Source organism: Primulina huaijiensis, chromosome 18, assembly GCF_012295235.1.
Source record: "Primulina huaijiensis isolate GDHJ02 chromosome 18, ASM1229523v2, whole genome shotgun sequence".
Lineage (NCBI taxonomy): Eukaryota > Viridiplantae > Streptophyta > Magnoliopsida > Lamiales > Gesneriaceae > Primulina > Primulina huaijiensis.
The window spans coordinates 576,057-596,918 of record NC_133323.1 but is presented as its reverse complement, the minus strand read 5'-3'; the positions used below and the strand labels follow the sequence as shown (position 1 = coordinate 596,918).

At 37.0% G+C, this 20,862-nt stretch overlaps 2 protein-coding genes and 1 pseudogene across 4 annotated transcripts; 1 reads left to right on the top strand and 2 right to left on the bottom strand.

Moving 5' to 3' along the window:
- Window positions 1-350: 350 nt before the first annotated feature.
- Window positions 351-4,581, bottom strand: LOC140964289 (uncharacterized). Of its 2 annotated transcripts, none has more exons than XM_073423929.1 (8): window positions 4,302-4,581; window positions 3,951-4,099; window positions 3,686-3,819; window positions 2,737-2,896; window positions 2,045-2,170; window positions 1,034-1,549; window positions 765-941; window positions 351-671 (listed from the first exon to the last, which is right to left on the bottom strand). In XM_073423929.1, exons 1-8 carry the CDS (start codon window positions 4,333-4,335, stop codon window positions 498-500), a joined length of 1,470 nt encoding a protein of 489 aa, XP_073280030.1. In that variant the 5' UTR covers window positions 4,336-4,581; the 3' UTR covers window positions 351-497. The 2 variants fall into 2 exon arrangements, with proteins under 2 accessions (XP_073280030.1, XP_073280031.1); XM_073423930.1 differs by having other exon boundaries at window positions 4,189-4,324.
- Window positions 4,582-4,674: 93 nt separating this feature from the next.
- Window positions 4,675-8,178, bottom strand: LOC140964290 (protein FLX-like 2). 2 transcript variants are annotated; one of them, XM_073423932.1, is made up of 5 exons: window positions 7,879-8,178; window positions 6,641-7,246; window positions 6,009-6,154; window positions 5,714-5,802; window positions 4,675-5,334 (listed from the first exon to the last, which is right to left on the bottom strand). In XM_073423932.1, exons 2-5 carry the CDS (start codon window positions 7,228-7,230, stop codon window positions 4,861-4,863), a joined length of 1,299 nt encoding a protein of 432 aa, XP_073280033.1. In that variant the 5' UTR covers window positions 7,231-7,246; window positions 7,879-8,178; the 3' UTR covers window positions 4,675-4,860. The 2 variants fall into 2 exon arrangements, with proteins under 2 accessions (XP_073280033.1, XP_073280032.1); XM_073423931.1 differs by having other exon boundaries at window positions 6,003-6,154; window positions 7,879-8,177.
- Window positions 8,179-8,328: 150 nt separating this feature from the next.
- Window positions 8,329-10,610, top strand: LOC140964570 (protein NSP-INTERACTING KINASE 1-like; annotated as a pseudogene).
- Window positions 10,611-20,862: the final 10,252 nt, after the last annotated feature.

Genomic DNA, 20,862 nt, shown 5'->3' with positions numbered 1-20,862 from the left:
CGCAAAATGGGTATTATTACACCTATATTGCTATCCGTGTATGAATCTTCCATGTTCCAAGAAATGAGTGAGTAATGAGCTACTTATGTAGAAAGGAGACTGCATGAATCTAAAAATTGTATTTCACAATATTTAATTTAATTTCATTTACATAAATAAATAATTATCAATAGATAATAAATATTTGATATTTATTTAGAAATGTTAATTATTTACCGACATACAAAGTACAGACAAAATGCAATTTGAAAGTTTGGATAGACAATTGTGTTCGGAGATTGCCCTCGAATGCAACTGCACTCATTGTCACAGTGCTCAAGTAAAATGAAACCACAATCTTACAACAGATCGATAAAACAAAAATCAATAGATTAAATCTATGAAATTTGATTACAGTTATAGATTTAGCCATAAAACACACTCAACCTTGTGCAAAAAGGGATGCAAATGATCAAATAGAGCAGAGCATGCGCTGCATAAAAGACAGTTGAAGTGAACTATCGGTTATGAAGATAGAGCATTTGTAGATCCTTGCATTGGAAACATATCCACGGAAACAAAGGTGGATCGAGGCAGTAAGAATGAACGCATCGAATTTGGCAGTAATGACAGCGCACAAGAAGGTCCACGGGTTCTCTACTGGAGCATTGAAAACAAACATGCACCGATGGCTACGCAACATCAAAGAATAACAAAATACTTATATGAGCTTGAGAATAGACCAATAACAGGGTAATATGGACAGAGAAAAGTGAAACACTTACATTGTTAGGGAGATGGTCTGACTCATCAGGAAGGATGTATACATCATCTTTTGAGTTGTCGTTCAGGATTGTCTGCGAATATATTTTCTGGTCTGAAAAAAGGGCGTCTTCAACTTTGGTTATGCATATGAAACCAGCCTTACACAGAGGACATGTGCTGGGCTTCTTTTTGGAAGCCTGCAAAGAATAATAACAGTTAGTATCAAGAAGGATTCGAATCAAACATATACAAACTAGATAGTAATTATCAATGAATAGCACGTGATCACCAGTTGATCTGCCCAGTTTTGTATGCATGAGAAACAAAAACGATGACCACATGGCAGCACCCCTCGGGTGGGACTGAAATCTGTCCAACATATGACACACGACAACTCTGTTGGCATAGGATGTAACATACCACGATGATTGTCAACATGATCATCTAGATCTACTTCAAGACTTTCTTCTGGAGGTTTGAGCAAACATGGAGCATCACGATTATAATCGTTCTCATTGTCAATATTCACAACCTCAACCTCTTCAACATCTATAGAATCATTATTACTCGACCAACTCCCAGGGCATGTTGTGTCAGATGTGTGCCTGCTAGAAGCATTTTGGTGCATCTCAACCTTTGAACTGTATGACGTAATTTCACTGATATTGTCTTCAGGAAGCATTTTCACCACCTGACACTCTCGCTCGAACTTTGAAGTTGATGCCAAATCCACCATGTTGATTTGCTTTTTTACTAGTCTTCTACCTTTGCGATGTCGTTTTGATGAAGTGGAGTTCCTTTTTTCCTGTAAGCTCAGAAGCGCTTAGTTAATCATTCTATTCTATTTATGAAATACACCATTTAAAAAGTACGAACAAATTATAACTACTTTTCAGGTGTATGAACAAATTATAATAACTTGTCAGGTGGCATACTTGGGAGGAAACACAGATAAACTTCAGTTATAACAAGCTAAAAAAGTTTGGTGAAAAAAACCAAATAATATACAAGGACAAAATGACATATATTATAGGCATGAAAGTTAATGTGAAACATAAGCTGAAAACTTGATTGCCACTACAGGAAAACAGGCCTGGCACTACCTGAGCTAGCAATAGTAATTTGACTTCCATGACCTAGACGTATGGTGAAAAAGGCAGAAGCTATTATTTTTCCGAAAGGGAATGCATATCTTCTCACTGGGTGTAACTGTTCAAGCTAATTTAGGCAGGAGAAAACAGCCTGTGGCTGCTCTTGTAAGTAACCAATTAACCCAAAAAATGTATGCATGTTTCAATACCTCTATAGCCATGGGCTCTGAACTGACTGCCTCAAGTTGACATTTGCTGCTTTCAGGGTAGTCCTTTCTTGAGATTTTTTCAGTTGTTTTCCGGTTCCCAATTGGTCTGATAGAACCATGGTTGTACTGCATCAGCATGGGTAAAGATTATTATTATTATTATTAAATCAGCATAAAAATAATGCCAACAAGGCAGTATACAGTTATAAGATACATAGAGGAACCATAAGAAATTTGAAACAGCAAGAATATTGACAAACCTCAAAACTATCATCAAAGTGCAGCCAAAGGCATAGCAAATAGAAGTTATCCATGAGAGAATTGGTGAGTTGCAGAAGAAAAGATGTTAGCCCAAAAATTTTATCATGTTGTGCATACATCAATATGACAAGACATGAAAGCTACCTTTAATGCTTTAGGTAATAATTTGCTTTTCTTTAAAGTGTAATAATCTACAATTTCTGAATATAGTCAACTAAAACCAATATAAATTGGTTCTTGAAAAACTCTAATATATTGTGCAGGAAATGTAGCAAAGCGATACACAATGAATAAAGCATGCATTATGTATGCTCGGATCAGTAATGAGTATATTAGATTCAGTTTTACAATCCATGAAAGAAAAATACAATGACAAAAATGAAACCTCGATTTAAAAAAAAAGCTTAAAAAATAAATGTCAGATTGCAAACCTCATTAGAAAAGGTGAAGCCAGAACATGGATCAGTGTTAGCCTCTTCATCTTCAATATCAAGCAAAGGTTCTTTTGAGGTCTTTCTTACTTTGGATTGAACACGAGCTTGGTTAATCCTTAACGAGATGTTGGAAGACAATGTTCCTACTTCTTGCCCACTACAAAAAAATAAACCATATGTTGTTCATTAGGGTTGCAAACATGCTACACAGAAAAAGTCATCCTTGATAAAAACTCCTAACAATTAGATGCAGTTCATACCATATGTTGTTCACATAAGTGCACAAAACAAACCAACTAATTTATCATGATTATTCAATTAAATGCAGGGAAGTAGGAAGCTATAGAAAAAACTGTTACACTACATTAAACAGTACAAATATTACATAGATTTCTTAAAAAATGAATCCTGCACGAGTCACAAGTTTTCAGGGCCAGTAGTATAATAAGAAGTTAGGAAGTAGGTAAATTTTCAAAATGCCGGCATTATACTGTGATGATATATCTACAAATGTGTAGTCATTGTAATGATGATGAAGTATTTTACATGAAAAATTTAAAAGAAAGCATAAACAATATTCATAAAAAAAGTCAGTGATCCATTAGCTGATCGTAGAGCTTAGATATACATGTGTCAGCTACCTCCATATTGCAGCACATAATTTGTTCCTTGACCAATTGGTCCATTCCTATCGCCCTTCAATTAAAGGTTGCACATCCTTAGATATACAACATCTTGCATAAACATACAGCAAAAGTGCATCATTCACAGTTTTTCACCAGAAACACCAATCAGCTCAAATATATTTGACTTCACTTAAATTAATATTAGTTGCAAAAATATCAAGTGAAAGAACCAAACACAACAACCATTTGAAACAACAGGGTCCTCAAAACAAGATCATAATAAAACCAACATAATCTCCGATCATTAGAACAGACCATACCTCTGAAAGGTATATGGAGTCTCTGAAACTCGGCGCCCTTGCTTTACACAATCTTCAATCCAGCGATGACTAACTATCACCGTCTTAAACTTGTTCGCAAGCTCGTATTTTCTTCCTTCAAATTTACAGCACACCTGTGATGCAAAAGCACTCAATTTCTATATATATATTAAAAAAAAAAGAAACAAATCGAACTCAACCTCACAGCAGTCATTGACTAACGACACGAATTGTATAAATATACAACGATGGATTCAAATCCTACCAAATGCGTGACAGATTGACTCATGTTGCCAACGTAACTAGCACCGGTCAAAGCTATCAGTTTAATAAGATTGAATCTCTCAGAGCCGTGGTATCCGCTCACTGTAGCCACCACTGATTCCATACCTTTCGAAGGGAAAGGCTCGTATTCTGTGACAAATTTCTTGAACTAAGAACGCATAATCATAGCAAAACCTTAGACATGAAAACGGGAAGTTGAAACTTCTGACAAAATTTACCTACTTATCCAATCGATGAAGATATCATGCAAAAAATTCATAGAAAATTCTTCTAGGCTTGCTAATTTGCATGTGTGTAAAGATTGAAGATGATGTTTGGATTTTTTTTTTACCTCTGGATCGACGCTGAAGCGATTCGTATTCCATGGTGGGAACGTTTGTAGAGTGGCTCTTTGCCGGGGAAATGGGATTTTAATTTTGAATTTGATTGGCGATTTGGGTCGGGTCACAAATACTGGTTCGTATGTGGGGTTTTGGGTCGGCTCAACCCATGTTACATTTTACAAGACTTTGAATAAACTACAAAACAGCAATGATAACAATTGTAAACATTTGGTAAGATGGCTTAGATTTAATGTTTAATATGTAATTCATTTCTCGATTCTTATAACCACACGTTTTTAAACGCAAGTACTAATATATGACGCGATTTATTCTACGTAAATTGCCAAAAATTTTGAACAATTTCATTCATATCACACTCTCGAAAATAAACCAAATAAATTAACCAGATTATAATGAAAACGAATATGTGTCATAGAATCTCAACCACAAATGGTTCGGGGATCCCTCTGAAATTCGCCATCCCATCCACAAAAGTACAGATTAATTGCTCAGATAGAAGAGGTTGAGTTCATATTCGAGCAGGGTTTCCACTTAGTGGCCACCGAATCACTCTGATCCACCCCTTGTGCTCGGTGTAGTAGATGCATTATTGTTCGTCAGTGCTAGTCCTTGAGCCCCAGTAGTAGCTCTTGATGATGCATCGTGGCCCGGGACTTTCTGCATATCATAATTAACTCCGCTTTGTCCACCAAAACTTGACCCAGATAGTCCTCTTTGGGTATCATAACCAGCTCCAGCTGGTCCCCTTTGAGCATCGTATCCAGGTCCTGATGGCCATCTATGAGCATCGCAACTAGGTCCAGATGAGTATCTCTGCGCATCGTAACTAGGTTCGGTTGGTCCTCTCTGAGCATTGTAAGCAGATCCGACTGGTCCTCTAAGGGCGTCATAAACAGCACCAGTGTCGCCTATTTGGGTATTATAACCTGCTCCAGTATGGCCTCTGTAAGGATCATAGTTAACAGATGCCCCGCCAGCAGCATTGGCAGCAGTAATACCTCCCAAAAAGGGACTTTGGCCCTGTTGCATTAAACAAGTAAAGAAAACAATCAAAAATAGAAGTTGATGCTAAAAAACCAAATGAACAGAGAAACCTTGAACGCTAAGAAAAAACAAAATTTTCTACTTCCAAGACAAGATGTGAAATTTATAAAATCATCTGAAGGTAGAATAGGCCTCGATATATGATAGGGATCACTTTTTGGGAATTATTTAGGAATGATCACATTTTAGGTATTAGTGAGAAATGATCCCGCTTTCTTGGTCCAGTAATAGAATAATGTAGTCAAATGGTTTAAAAATGGTCAATTTCTGCTTTCAAACAGCATGATACCAGAACTCCATCTTGATTTTATTCAAGCTATTATTGATCAAATTGTTCACGATAGCTGATTTATACCTGAGCAGCACCATAGGTATTTTGGGTTGGGTTATAGTTCGCCACAGGAACACTTCCATTGTATCCAGCAGAACCACCATGTGACCCTCCTGCAATATCATGGTAATGCATGAGCTCCCAAAAAGCTGAAAAGAACATTGGTCCGGACAGACCTGGTAAAGGAGTCTGGAAAACAAGTTCAAATTTTATTTATAATTTTTCTAAAAGGTCAAGTCTCGTCCTTGATGTTCTTAGATTTGCCCCTGAATTGGCACACATATATTGAAAAGGAAATAAATCTGCAAAAAACCTATGCCTGTTCGAGGATCAAAGTTTGCGGAGTTAGATAACTCTGTTCTGAGCTTTTCCACTTCTCTCGTCATTGCCGCATTGTTCTTCTCCATCACTTGAAGAGATTCCAGATGATCATGATACAACTTCTTCTCATAATCATAGGTAGCCCTGTACAAAATCAACCATAACATCATAAATACTATTTGCAATACCAAACTGAAACTAGAAAAAAAAATTACGAAAACAAACTCAAAAGATGTAATAATTAAGCTCATGTTGTTTTTTAGAGGAATCTAGAAATGAGAAGTTATCAGAATGATTATACGTAGAAAATGTGCATGTTGATTGAACTCAGCACAACCGAGGCATTTTTGGTGTCTTGCATTCTCCCATAACATCAAAAATACTATCTGCAATGCCAGATTGAAACTAGGGAAAAAATTACGAAAACAAACTCAAAAGATGTAATAATTCAACTCATGTTGTTTCTTCGAGGAATCTAGAAATGGAAGTTATCCAAATGATTATACATAGAAAATGTGCATGTTGATTAAACTCAGCACAACCAAGACATTCTTGGTCTCTCAACTTGTCTTCTTTGAAATTCAATAATTTTAAATCTTTTATTTCAAACAAAAGAAAAGAAAAGGCTACATGTGATGCTGATACTCCTGTCTCAAACTTTCAAGCTCGGACATCAGACAAGGAATCTGTTGTGCTTCAGAGTGAGCCATCTGAAGATCACGAGTAAGCTGCTGCACCTTGGCAAACAACTCCTTCCTCACAGCTACTAAGTTCTGAGCCTCAGTCCTTGATTGCTGCAACTCCAACTTAATGTGCTTTGAACTTTCAAGTTCAGCGTCCATCATTGAAATTTTATCCATAATTCCTCTAGTCTGATGTTCCTTCTCAGACTTCATATCCGCGATGTTAGAATGTACTAATTGCAGGTCATGCTTGGCTGTAGCAAGATCTTGTCTTAGAGACCCATGAGTAGCCGCTAGCCTTTGAATTTCCGTAGCAAGTTTCTCTATCTCAATATGTTGTGCAGAAAGCTTGTGTTCCATTACCTCAGGAGGCGCTAACATTTCAAAAGGAGGGAAACCAGCAGCTGGTGGAGGAATTGCTGAACTATAAGGATCGGGATACACTGCACCAGGGCCAGGCAGTGGACGACGAAGGTGAGGAGGAAAGACTCTACCTTGGCTTGACATAATGAGCTGCTGAACTTGACTTTTTATCATGAACAACCACTTGGCACTGCATATAGAGATATACAATTTTTTAAAAAAGTCACATACCCATATAAAACAAGCAGCACAGACCACCTAAAAACTGTGTCGAGGGTGGGGGTGTGAAATGGGTTTAAGTGGAGAGTCTCGACACATTTGGGAGGTGAAACTGGCACAATTTGAAATTTTACAAAAAAATTTCAGATTTATTTTGAAAATTTTAGGGAAACTACGTTAACCAGGTAAAGAATTAGATTTATTGATTTTAATGATTTTAACATATCAACTGTTTCAAACATTGAAGCCTTCTTAAACAATATTATAATATTCTTGACCATGAACTCAAGTTAAACTGTTAATGATTTGCATCAATTCCTCAGTTTCACAAATATCTAAAGAACCAGCCTATCAAATTACCATCCAAACAATATAAAAAAAAGTGCCACATGATACGTTGATTTGATATAAAATTAAAAACCAAAAAAAAACCGAGCACTGACGTTATCGTCGAATTGCAAACTATACACGCCTAGAACTATCAAATCGCAAGTTTTTTTTTAAAAAAAAATCATATTAAAACGAACACAAAGCTGAATACAAAACAATAACTGCATGAAAGGTAAATCAACAAAGGATGATTTTCGCGAATAGGGTCTCTACCTGATCTGATGGGGAACAGACAGATTGGGAGCGAAAAGCAAAACCAAAGCAGCTATCTGCGAAAAATCAGTCTTCAAATATCTGAATTAAACCCCAGCAAGAAGGGAGGGGTAAATTGTAGCAGGAAACATCTGAAAAAATTGAAGGGCTGATCTGAATGCGTCGTCGAGTTATCAATCCATTTTTAATTCCGTAGTAGTAATTATATATGAGAAATTAAACCCTAACGAGCACAATTTGGTTAGTATGTACAGAATTCTTTTTCCCACTTTAATCTAAATTTTCTCGTGAAAAGAGAAAATGGTGTGTGAAGTCAGACTTTACGATATATTATATTTCAAGACCAAAATTATATTTTATCAATATACATAAATGTGGAATACATTAAGAAATTTATTTTTTTATATATTTATATTCAAACTTTAACTCTAGTTTATTGAACGCGAGAAAATGCGGTAAATTCTATGTTTGAGTTATTAAACCTGATAAAATATGGTAAATTGTATTGTACACGTGGAAAAATTTTATTGTTCACCCAAATCCAATCGTTTTTTTTACGTAAAAAGAGAAGTTCTTTCCATGTAGTTAAAATAAAAACTATCTTTAATCAAAAATAAATGTGGAATAAATCAAGTATACATTTATATTAAAACTCTAGTTCAAAATTTATTGAACGTGGGTAATTTTATGCTACATAAATTTATTGAACGTGGAAAAATTCGGTAATTTCATACTATGTGGGGTGTATTCAATTCATAGTTTTGATGATTTTTAATGATTTTTCAAATGATAAACTTTTATAGATTTGATAGATTTTTATTGACTTTTATGGATTTTTTGTAAATACGTCTCATTTTTTTTGTTTCAGGGATTTGTCTTACAAAAACTTGAGTGGTCCCGTTCCTATATTGCTTTGCAAGAAATTCAGTAATCTATTACCTAAATTAATGTCTTATGTTTTTTGGAAATGAAAGTAGATTGTTGAACTTGTGGATTTTCTGTAATCCCTATTTCTACAGTGTAATGGGGAACCCCTTTATATGTGAGAGGATCAGAACCACAGTGTAGTGGAATAACATTGATTCCTATGTCTATGGCCTTGAACACCTCCCAAAGTATGTAAGAAACTTAAAATTCTGATTTGTGTTTCTTCCTTATCCGATATTTAACTTGATGTTGATTTTTATTATTTGAAGCTGCTGTTACTTATGCAAAATCTAAACATCGCACTCTCGCCATCGTGTTTGGAACCAGCCTTGGTTGCCTATGTCTGATAATCCTCGGATTTTGGTTATTTTTGTGGACCAGACAAAGGCATAAGCAACAAGAATTCTTTGATGTTAACGGTCTGTATAATAAACGTGATCTTTCTTACTTAAATTCACGTCCCCGGTTCTTTCTTTAAACTGATATTATGGCCACACTCGAAATTCAGACAGACGACATGAGGAAGTTTCACTAGGAAATTTAAGGAGGTTTCAGTTTAGGGAACTGCAAACTGCTACCCACAATTTTAGTAGTAAAAACATTCTGGGAAAAGGTGGATTCGGAAATGTATATAAAGGGTGCCTACAAGATGGAACTGTTGTGGCCGTAAAAAGGCTTAAAGATGGAGGAGTTCCAGGTGGAGAAATGCAATTTCAGACAGAAGTTGAGATGATTAGCCTAGCGCTCCATTGCAATCTCCTCAAATTGTCTGGTTTTTGCCTGACACCAACAGAAAAGCTCCTAGTATACCCTTACATGGCGAATGGAAGCGTTGCTTCCCGTCTCAAAGGTATATTTTAAAATTTATAATTAACCCCTTTTGTGTAGACTTTGCTTATGTCGGCAATTTCACCTCAAACAGCAAAATCGGTGTTGGACTGGGCCACAAGAAAGCGATTGCCTTAGGAGCTTCGAGGGGACTGGTGTATCTCCACGAGCAGTGTGATCCGAAGATTATTCACAGAGACGTCAAGGCTGCAAATATACTTCTTGATGACTATTGTGAGGCAGTGGTGGGAGATTTCGGTTTGGCAAAGCTTTTGGATAATCAAGATTCACATGTCACGACTGCTGTACGTGGCACTGTGGGGGCATATAGCTCCCGAGTATCTGTCAACTGGCCAGTCTTCTGAGAAAACAGATGTGTTCGGATTTGGAATCCTTCTTCTTGAATTGATCACAGGACAAAGAGCATTAGAGTTCAGCAAATCGGTTAATCAGAAAGGAGCAGTACTTGATTGGGTTAGTAACTTAGTAGACACAGACCTGCCCGCTCAAATTCAACAACATTCATAAGTTCTAACTGTGGTTTTCAGGTGAGGAAATTTCATCACGAAAAGAAACTAGATACACTGGTTGATAAAGAGTTGAAGAACTATGACTGAATTGAGCTAGAAGAAATGGTTAAAGTGGCTCTTTTGGCACTCAATGTATACCGGGGCTGAGACCCAAAATGTCTGAAGTAGTTCGTATGCTAGAAGGAGATGGACTCGCTGAGCGATGGGAAGCATCTCAGATATTAGAACCAAACAAGTTTAGAACACTGGAGCTCTCCTCGTCTGAACGATTTTCGGGCCTCACCGATGATTCTTCATTGCTTGCTCTAGCCATGGAGCTCTCTGGTCCGAGGTAAGAAATTTATGCATGGATGAAAAGTTTCAAGGGCTTCTCAAAGGTGAAGTTTTTATACAAGATTTGGCTATAAAATGAAAGTTTTTTAGTTCTTTATTTGTTATAGCTGCATACAGAAAATCCAATCTTCAATAGTAAAGTTTTCAGAGTTTGTGTGATTATACTGAAACAAATGAAAATGCTATCATGTTCCCAAATCTAATCCAAGATCAATTTGTTTTTACTAAATCAATAAAGATATTTCGAAATATTCAATATCTATCATATCTGATCGAGATAAGAACAAACAAAAAATTACACTTCATCAAGATTTCTAGTTTTTTCACCTCGGTGAACTCTCCCACCCAACTCTATAAATTAACGCCTTGAACCCATCATTTTCACTGCGCGGTAAATATTGAAACTACCCTCTAATGGCGGAAAGAACCTCTTCCGTTCTCCTAATTCTCCTATGCTTCTCTGCTTTTATCTCGGTTGGTTTAAGTGTTACTCATGTCACCCACATTGCCGCCGTGAACAACGGCGCAGCTAAGCATGCCGATGAAAACAAGAAACCAAGCGCCGCCGGAAAAGAATTAGACTGTTTCTTTGGCTTACCACATCTATGGCCTCACCCCCCCATTGCCCTCCGGTGATTTCAAGTGGCCCCCCCATTTGCCTATCACACTACCACCCCTACCCGCCGGTGGTTTCAAGTGGCCTCCGCACTTGCCTTTCACCCTTCCGCCGCTACCCGCAGGAGGTTTCCATTGGCCTCCCCATTTTCCTTTCACCTTCCCGCCGCTACCCGCAGGAGGTTTCCAGTGGCCCCCCCATTCTCCTTTCACTCTCCCGCCGCTACCCGCCGGGTTCAAGCCACCACACTGGCCGCTTTTCCCTCTGCCTCCATTACCCGCCGGCGGATTCAAGCCACCACACTGGCTCTTCTGTTAGGCAAGTGGAGGTGCCGCACAAAATAAAATATTCAAAATATTTCATCTCACATCGGAAAATATTGTGAAATTGCTGGAGGGAATTAGTTATAAATAGAACTCAATTCCTTTAGTTATTGTATCCCAAAATCAAAAGCTTTTTAGCTTTGATAAAAAGAGAGTGCATAGAAAAAAAGAGTGTATTTTTTTCTTGAGTGCGGGAATTCTATTGTGTGAGTTAGAGAAATTATTTACTCGGTATACTCGGGTTGGGAGTGTGAGAAATATTGAGTGTATTGGTGTATACACTTGTTGTAATATTTCTCATGTTATAAAAGTTGCAGTGCTCCGTGGACGTAGCCTATATTGGGTGAACCACGTAAATCTTTGTGTTCTTGTTGGTTATTTTATTCCGCAAGTTTTTTGGGTACTATATTATCATCGTGGTTGACATCGCTTCGGGGGTGCAATTCCCCAACAACTGGTATCAGAGCCTTGTTGTGAAAATTCTTAAGAATTCTGAGTATGCTCTGTGGTTGCAGCTTTGTCTGATCTTCCACATCAGAAAAGATTTTTTAGATTTTTTGCTAAGGCTAGAGAAGTGATGGCCGGAGATGATGGATCGGGACCGAGAATCAACAAGTTCGATGGAACAGATTTTTCGTTCTGGCGGTTACAGATAAGAGATTATCTGTACAGTAAGAAGCTGCATCAACCTCTATCAGGAAAGAAGCCGGAAAAGATAGAGGATGATGATTGGGAGCTCCTTGACCGACATGTTTTAGGTGTCATACGATTGACCCTAACAAAAAACGTGGCGCATAACGTGGCAGAGGCCAAAACCACGGAGGAGATGATGACCATTCTATCAGACATGTACGAGAAGCCATCAGCAAACAACAAAGTACATCTCATGAAGAAGTTATTCAACTTGAAGATGGGAGAAGGTGCTTCGGTGGCAAAAAACATAAATGAATTCAACACGATTGTCTCCCAGCTGACATCGGTGGACATCAAATTTGATGATGAGATTCGGGCACTTATTCTTCTCGCGTCTTTACCAGACAATTGAAAACTGATGCGGGCAGCGGTTAGCAACTCTGTTGGAAAAGGAAAATTACAACTCAATGATGTTAGAGATCAAATCCTTGCTGAAGAAATTCGCAGGAAAGACTCGGGTGAAGCAACATCATCGAGATCTGCTCTAAATCTTGATAACAGAGGAAGAGGCAGGAGTGGTGAAAGGAGTTCCAACCGATGGCGCGGTAGATCCAAGTCAAGAAATGGAAAAGACAAAAACATCTTTGAAAAGAATATGAAGTGCTGGAGCTGTGGTGAGACTGGTCACCTGAAAAAGAACTGCAGATCAACGAAGAATAATGCCAATGCTGTCACTGAGGAAGTACATGATGCTCTGCTATTATCCATGGAAAGCACTGTTGATTCTTGGGTTATGGACTCGGAAGCTTCGTTTCATACCACTGGTGATCGTGATGTATTTGATAATTACATCGCTGGCGATTACGGAAAAGTTTTTCTGGCTGATGGAAAACCCTTGGAAATTGTTGGTATGGGTGATGTACGAATGAAGATATCGAATATCTGTCTGGAAAATCAACAAAATCAGGCATGTACCAAAATTGACACGCAATTTGATCTCGGTGGGACAGCTCGATGATGAAGGCCACAATGTGACCTTCGGTGATGGTTCCTGGAAAGTGAACAAAGGAGCCATGATTGTTGCTCGAGGAAAGAAAACTGGAACACTGTATATGACTTCCAGTTGCAAAGACACATTAGCAGCTGTGGATACTGGAGCCAATTCAAGTATATGGCATTATAGACTTGGACACATGAGTGAGAAGGGAATGAAGATGGTTGTGTCAAAAGGAAAGCTACCAGAATTAAAGACTGTTGAACACCAACTATGTGAAAGCTGTATCTTTCGAAAGCAGAAGAAGGTGAGTTTTTCAAAAGGCGGTAGAGAACCGAAAGCAGCAAAGTTGGAGCTGGTTCATACTGATGTATGGAGACCATCTCCTGTGACATCCCTTGGAGGCTCGAGATACTATGTCACATTCATTGACGATTCAAGTAGAAAAGTTTGGGTTTATTTTCTGAAAAATAAATCTGATGTTTACGATACCTTTAAAAGGTAGAAAGCCATGGTGGAAAATGAGACCAACTTGAAGGTGAAGTTCTTACGGTCTGACAATGGTAGAGAATATGAAGATGATGAGTTCAAGAAATATTGGGCACAGAACGGGATCAAGATAAAACCAATCCTGGTACACCTCAACAGAATGGTGTAGCTGAAAGGATGAACAAGACCTTGAATGAACGCGCAAGGAGCATGAGATTGCATTCTGGATTGCCAAAATCATTCTGGGCTTATGCTGTTAACACTGCAGCATATCTGATCAACAGAGGACCTTCGGTACCATTGGACTACAAAATACCCGAAGAGGTTTGGAGCGACAAAGAAGTAAACATTTCTTTCTTGAAAGTGTTTGGATGTCTATCCTATGTTCATATTGATTCAGCAAGCAGAACAAAACTTGATCCGAAATCAAAGAAGTGCTTCTTTATTGGTTATGGAGATAATGAGTTTGGTTATCGTTTCTTGGATGACCAAAATCGGAAGATCATTCGGAGCAGGGATGTAATCTTTAATGAGAAACTTCTGTATAAGGACAAGTCAGACATTGGAGCTGGAGATGAATGTCCTGAAGTCAAGAAGACTGATGAAGTGCCATTGACAAATATTCCTGTGAATGAATTGAAAACCAGTAACCATGAAGATAAAGAAGAAACTGCACAAAATGATGACCCACAAACTCCTGTGATTGAACTCAGGAGATCTTTGAGAACCATTAGACCACCTGAGAGATACTCCCCTGCACTTTACTATATTTTGCTGACAGACAAAGGTGAACCGGAGACCTATGAAGAGGCAATGAAAAGTGATGATTCAACCAAGTGGGAGTTGGCCATGGAAGATGAGATGGATTCACTGTCATCCAATCAGACGTGGGAGTTGACATAACTTCCGCAAGGAAAAAAGGCATTACATAACAAGTGGGTGTACCGGTTAAAAGAAGAGCATGATGGTAGCAAGCGGTACAAGGCAAGACTTGTTGTAAAAGGCTTCCAACAACGGGAAGGAATTGATTACACCGAGATTTTCTCTCCGGTGGTTAAATTAACCACTATCAGGACTGTACTTGAACTAGTGACGAAGGAAGACTTACATTTGGAGCAGTTGGATGTAAAGACTGCGTTTCTTCACGGTGATCTAGATGAAGAAATTTATATGAAGCAGCCAAAGGGCTTTGAAGTACGGGGAAAAGAGAGAATGGTGTGCAAACTTCAAAAGAGCTTGTACGGTCTCAAAAAAGCTCCAAGAAAGTGGTACAAGAAGTTTGATGGATTCATGAGTGAAAATGGTTTCCTAAGGTGTCAAGCTGATCACTGCTGTTATGTGAAAAAGTTTGACGGTTCTTATATCATACTACTGCTATATGTAGATGATATGCTGATAGCTGCAGCTCGTCTGGAAGAAATTGATAAACTCAAGAAAGATTTAGCAAAGGAATTTGCCATGAAGGATTTGGGTGCTGCAAAGCAAATCCTTGGAATGAGGATCTTTAGAGACTGTGTGAATGGATTCTTGAAGTTATCTCAAGAAGAGTACGTGAAAAGGGTGGTTAGCAGATTTAATATGGATGAAGCTAAATCTGTGAGTACTCCTTTGGCTAGTCATTTCAAACTAACCAAAGCACAATCACCATCGACGGAGCAGGAGCAGGCTTATATGAATAAGGTTCCTTATGCTTCTGCTGTCGGAAGCCTCATGTATGCAATGGTGTGCACAAGACCAGACATAGCACATGCAGTGGGAGTTGTGATCAGGTTTGAGTAATCCAGGAAAGCAACACTGGGAAGCAGTTAAGTGGATTCTCAGGTATTTGAAAGGCACTGCTAGTTGTTCTTTATGCTTCAGGAGATCAAAATTTGGCTTACAGGGTTTTGTCGATGGCGATATGGGTGGTGACCTAGATGGCAGGAAAAGTACTACTGGATATGTGTTCACATTAGGTGGTACAGTTGTAAGCTGGGTGTCTAAGCTGCAAAAGATTGTTGCGCTTTCGACTATTGAAGCTGAGTACGTTGCAGTTACAGAAGCTAGTAAGGAGATGATATGGTTGAGATCCTTTCTGGAGGAATTGGGTCAGAAGCTTGAAGATAGCACATTATACTGTGACAGTTAGAGTGCTATTCATTTAGCAAAAAATCCTGTTTATCATGCTAGGACAAAGCATATACAGGTTAGGTACCATTTCATCAGATCAATGCTGGAAGATGGAGTCTTGATGCTGGAGAAGATTCCTGGAAGTAAAAATCCAGCCGATTTGCTCACGAAGACGGTAACCATTGACAAACTGAAGTTGTGTTCAACTTCAGTTGGACTGCAAGAATAAATGAGGAGATATGAGCTGCTGCAATGATGATGTGAAGACGTGATTGAAATCAAGTCTTCAAGTGGGAGAATTGTTAGGCAAGTGGAGAGGCCCGCACAAAATAAAATATTCAAAATATTTCATCCCACATCGGAAAATATTGTGAAATTGCTGGAGGGAATTAGTTATAAATAGAGCTCAATTCCTTCAGTTATTGTATCCCAAAATCAAAAATTTTTTAGCTTTGATAAAAAGAGAGTGCATAGAAAAAAAGAGTGTATTTTTTTCTTGAGTGCGGGAATTCTCTTGTGTGAGTTAGAGAAATTATTTTCTCGGTATACTCGGGTTGGGAGTGTGAGAAATATTGAGTGTATTGGTGTATACACTTTTTGTAATATTTCTCCTGTTATAAAAGTTGCAGTGCTCCGTGGACGTAGCCTATATTGGGTGAACCACGTAAATCTTTTTGTTTTTGTTGGTTATTTTATTCCGCAAGTTTTTTGGGTACTATATTATCATCGTGGTTGGCATCGCTTCGGGGGTGTAATTCCCCAACACCTTCACCCTTCCGCCCCTACCCGCCGGATTCAAGCCACCACACTGGCCCTTCCCTCTCCCCCCGATGTCTGCCGGTGGCTTCCAGATCCCGCCAAACTGCCTTTCGTTCACCCTCCATTCCCTGGCCATTTCTGGCCGCCGCATGGTCACGCTGGCGCCGAAGTTGTCGACAAAGATTCTGTGCATGCCCCACACGCTTGATTCTCAAATTTTTTTTGTTCTTTATTGTTTTATTTATTTATTTAGGCTGTGGATCCCAGGCGTTTTTGATTTTGGATTGGAAATAAACGTCCTCATTTGCATTTTAATACAATCAGTTCAGATTTTTTAATAAATAATAGTAGTTAAAAATGTTTATATATATGACCCAGTAAGATCTCTTTATTATAATCATTAAAATAAAACAAATATCTATTTTTCAACATATTTTTTTTATGTAGTTATCATTATCAACTTTTAATTATTTCAAAATCTAATTATTAGTTATTAGATTTAATCACTCAAAAAAAATTATAAATATGTTTTTCAGGTCTGAGATCTTTCAAAATGACGATAGTTCTTTCTCATATCTACTTTCAAAGATAATTAATATCAAATAATAAGTTTCTATATTTGGGAAATTTAGGGAAAAGGGACTGGATCGTACCTTATTTAAAAAAAAGGATCCACAAGTTAATTTACATAAATGTCTTTTTGTTTAAGTGTAAATATATCATTAACTTAAATTCTTAATATTAAATCCATCTATCTCATTCAGTCGACTTCAAATTAGGTTTTTCTTCCATCAATCTCCTTTCATTTCCTTTCCAACGACGATTCTCAATGCAAATCGTCTTTTTCTTCCCATCAATTCTCGATACAGATCCTTTCAATCTAAGCAAACTTAATCGAACAAATGACTGACAAAAATCTGATAATATTAACGTTTATTTCGATTTATTGCTTCTGTTTCTTCGACTCGCTTGAAGAAGAAAGAGTCGAACTACAAGCCGTAGACCAAAATTTTGAACTACCAAACATTTTATTTGAGTCGACCAAGATTTGTTCTTGGTCGACCAAAATATTGGGTCGACCAAGAGCTTGGGTTGAAGCTTGGTCGACCAAGAGCCGATCGAGCCGACCAAGCTCTTGATCGACCAAAGAGCTTGGTCGACCAAACAACATTGTTGGTCGACCAAACTTATGGTCTACCCATTTTGGGTAGACCATAAGCTTGGTCGACCAAACATTTGCTCTGGGTCGACCAAGAGCCGATGGTCTACCCATGGTCGACCAACAAGCTCTTTGGTCGACCATGGTACCATGGGTAGACCATACGTAGACCAAGCTTATGGTCTACCCATTTTGACCAAGAGCAATGGGTAGACCATAAGCTTGGTCTACCAATGGTCTACCTATGGGTAGACCATGGTCGACCAAAGAGCTTGTTGGTCGACCAAAAATGTTTGGTCGACCAAGCTTATGGTCTACCCATGCTTTGGTCGACCAAAGTTTTTGCTTGGGTAGACCTAAAATTTGGTCTATCCAACATCGACCCAGTGCTTGTTGATCAATTTTTGGGTCAATCATGGTGATTTCTGGGTCGGCCAAGTTACTTCTGGGTCGACCATGTTAATCTCTCGGTCGACCCATGTTGATTTTATGTCGATCAAGGTTGCTTTTGGGTCGACCATTTTTCTAACATATGAATCCATATATTCGACAAATATGACCGATAATTACTTAATTTTAACGGATAATTAAACCTCGGTCGACCCATGTTGATTTTATGTCGATCAAGGTCACATAATTTCACAAGTATGTTCTATAATCTTACATGATTATGTTACATGTTATGACATATGAGTCACAATTTCACAACTATGTTACATGTGTTTTGACATATGAGCCACAATTTCACAATTATGTTATATGTTTTAATATATGAATCACAATTTCACAATTATATTATATGTTTTAACATATGAATCACAATTTCACAACCAACTATGTTACATGTTGTTTTAATATATGAATCACAATTTCACAACTATGTTACATGTTTTAACATATGAATCACAATTTCACAACCAACTATGTTACATGTTGTTTTAATATATGAATCACAATTTCACAACTATGTTACATGTTTTAACATATGAATCACAATTTCACAAGTATGTTATATAATATTACATGTTTTAACATATGAATCACATATTTAGCTGGGTCGACACAAAGTAGACCTTGTTGTTTTTGGGTCGACCTTGTTTCTTTGCTTTTGGGTCGACCCAAAGGTATATCATACAAAATTCAACAAAAATTAAGGGAATAAGATAATTAGAATAGACAAAAATTAATAATAATAATAACAAAAAAACAAACCTGACATAATTGTGGATTTTCTTAGTCAACCAAAATTAGTTGACCAAAAAAAATTTCTTCTTGGTTTGGTCGACCAAGATGAAATAATAATAAAAAATAAACATGACATAATTATGGATTCTTCTTGGTCAACCAAAATTAGTTGACCAAGAAGAATTTCTTCTTGGTTTGGTCGATCAAGATGAATTCTTAGTCGACCAACAAAATTTTGGTCGACCAAGAAAATTAATCTTGGTCGACCCATAATACTTGGTCGAGTCCACCCAGAAGAATTGGTCGACCAACTTAATTTTGGTCGACCAATTCTTCTGGGTGGACTCTTATTTTTTCTCAAAGTAGATTTTTGGTCGACTAAATTGATTTTGTGTCGACAGATCTTGATTTGGGGAAAAAAGGGTAGATGACTCGTAAATTTTAATTGGGGAAAGATATGTGTCGACCGAGAAGGGAAAAAAAGATGAAAATTAATTAAGTTAAAGAGTTTAATTGCAGTTAATATAATAATCAAAAGTCAACTCCTTGTTTCTTAAAAAAAAGTCAGAGTCGTTGTTTTTTAAATACTTTCTCTCTCACTCCTATTTTTTTAATTGGCCCCTATATCCTTTCACCAGTTGGACTCAAATTTTATAATAACTAGCCACCGAGGCACACGCGTTGCGTGTGTCATGAATATATGAGGCTTATATAATAAACCTTCATGATTGTACAACACCATGACAGTAAAATTTTTTTTACTTGATCCATGAGAAGCAGGGATTCCAAAGCTTAAATAAATATGTCAAACTCAATTTGTTACCTCACATGATATAAGTGTTGATCTTCAAAAATAATATTCTTTTGAAGCAATAATATCATATTATTTGAAATAATGATAAAATTCAATGTAAAATAAGTAAACAAATAGTCAAAAAAATTCTCTAAAAAACGTGAGAATATCATCGCACTGAAATTTATTGAATATCAAAACCTAAAATTTATCTTGTACATTCATCTAATAAATTGAAAAAAAAAATCAAGTTGTAGATATCTTTAAGCATTTTATGCATAAGCTAAACCCTCTGGTCAAGCGTAATAAGAAAATATTAATTTTATCGAATCATACCATAGTACAACATAAACATACAAATTAAATAGAACAATCTATTAAAGCATGCTATAAAAAATCGATATGACAGAACAAAATGTTCACTACTTCAAGGATTTAGATAAATACATGGCAAATAAAATAAAAATTGGCAAACTCCTTTTATTTTTTAAAAAAAACCGAAATATTGTAAGTAGATGACTTGACAAAGAGGAAGAATACAAATTGTAGCAATAGTGGCAGAATGTAAAGTTAAGACAAACAATTATAAAATTAACTTTGATACAATTAAATCATGGTCGGAATACACATAATATGTTTTGCTTAAGTTTAAATAGAAATAAACAAATTAAGTAGATAGAACAATGAAAATAATAAATTTGTAAATCCATGCTAAGATAGAGTTTATTACTGTAATACAAAGAATGTTAAAAACTTGCGCATTTGGTTATTGATGCACTTTTTTTGTTGGATTGATGCCTTCATCATACGCATTCTTCATGTATGAATCTTCATATTTAAATACATATGCAGCAATATTCAAATATGTCAGATAAGTAAATATGCTCATATGGCTTATAAAAGTTCAGATTTTGACATCAGGACTCTGCTAGAATTGTTTGTAAATTTGTCTGTAAAGTTTATAATAAAACAATGTCTAAGAAGTCTTAATATATTGATTTATTCAACATGTTGAGAATATGTGAGAGATTAGATCATAAGATCTTGAAGCTCGTAATAAATATATTATCTCACCTGCAAGATCAAAACGAACAGACGAATATGATATGACCAGTAATATAATGCAACATAATAAATGATAGGTCATAAACTAATTCACTGTTAAAAACAAACCAGATGAAGATGGGGGCGAGTAGATCTGATCCATTGAATTGAGTATGTCGTTTATACAAATACTTTGTTTGCAACCAGTAAGTATCCTTCAGCTTTTGAGAAAAAAAAAAACACAAAGGCAATTCATAATCAA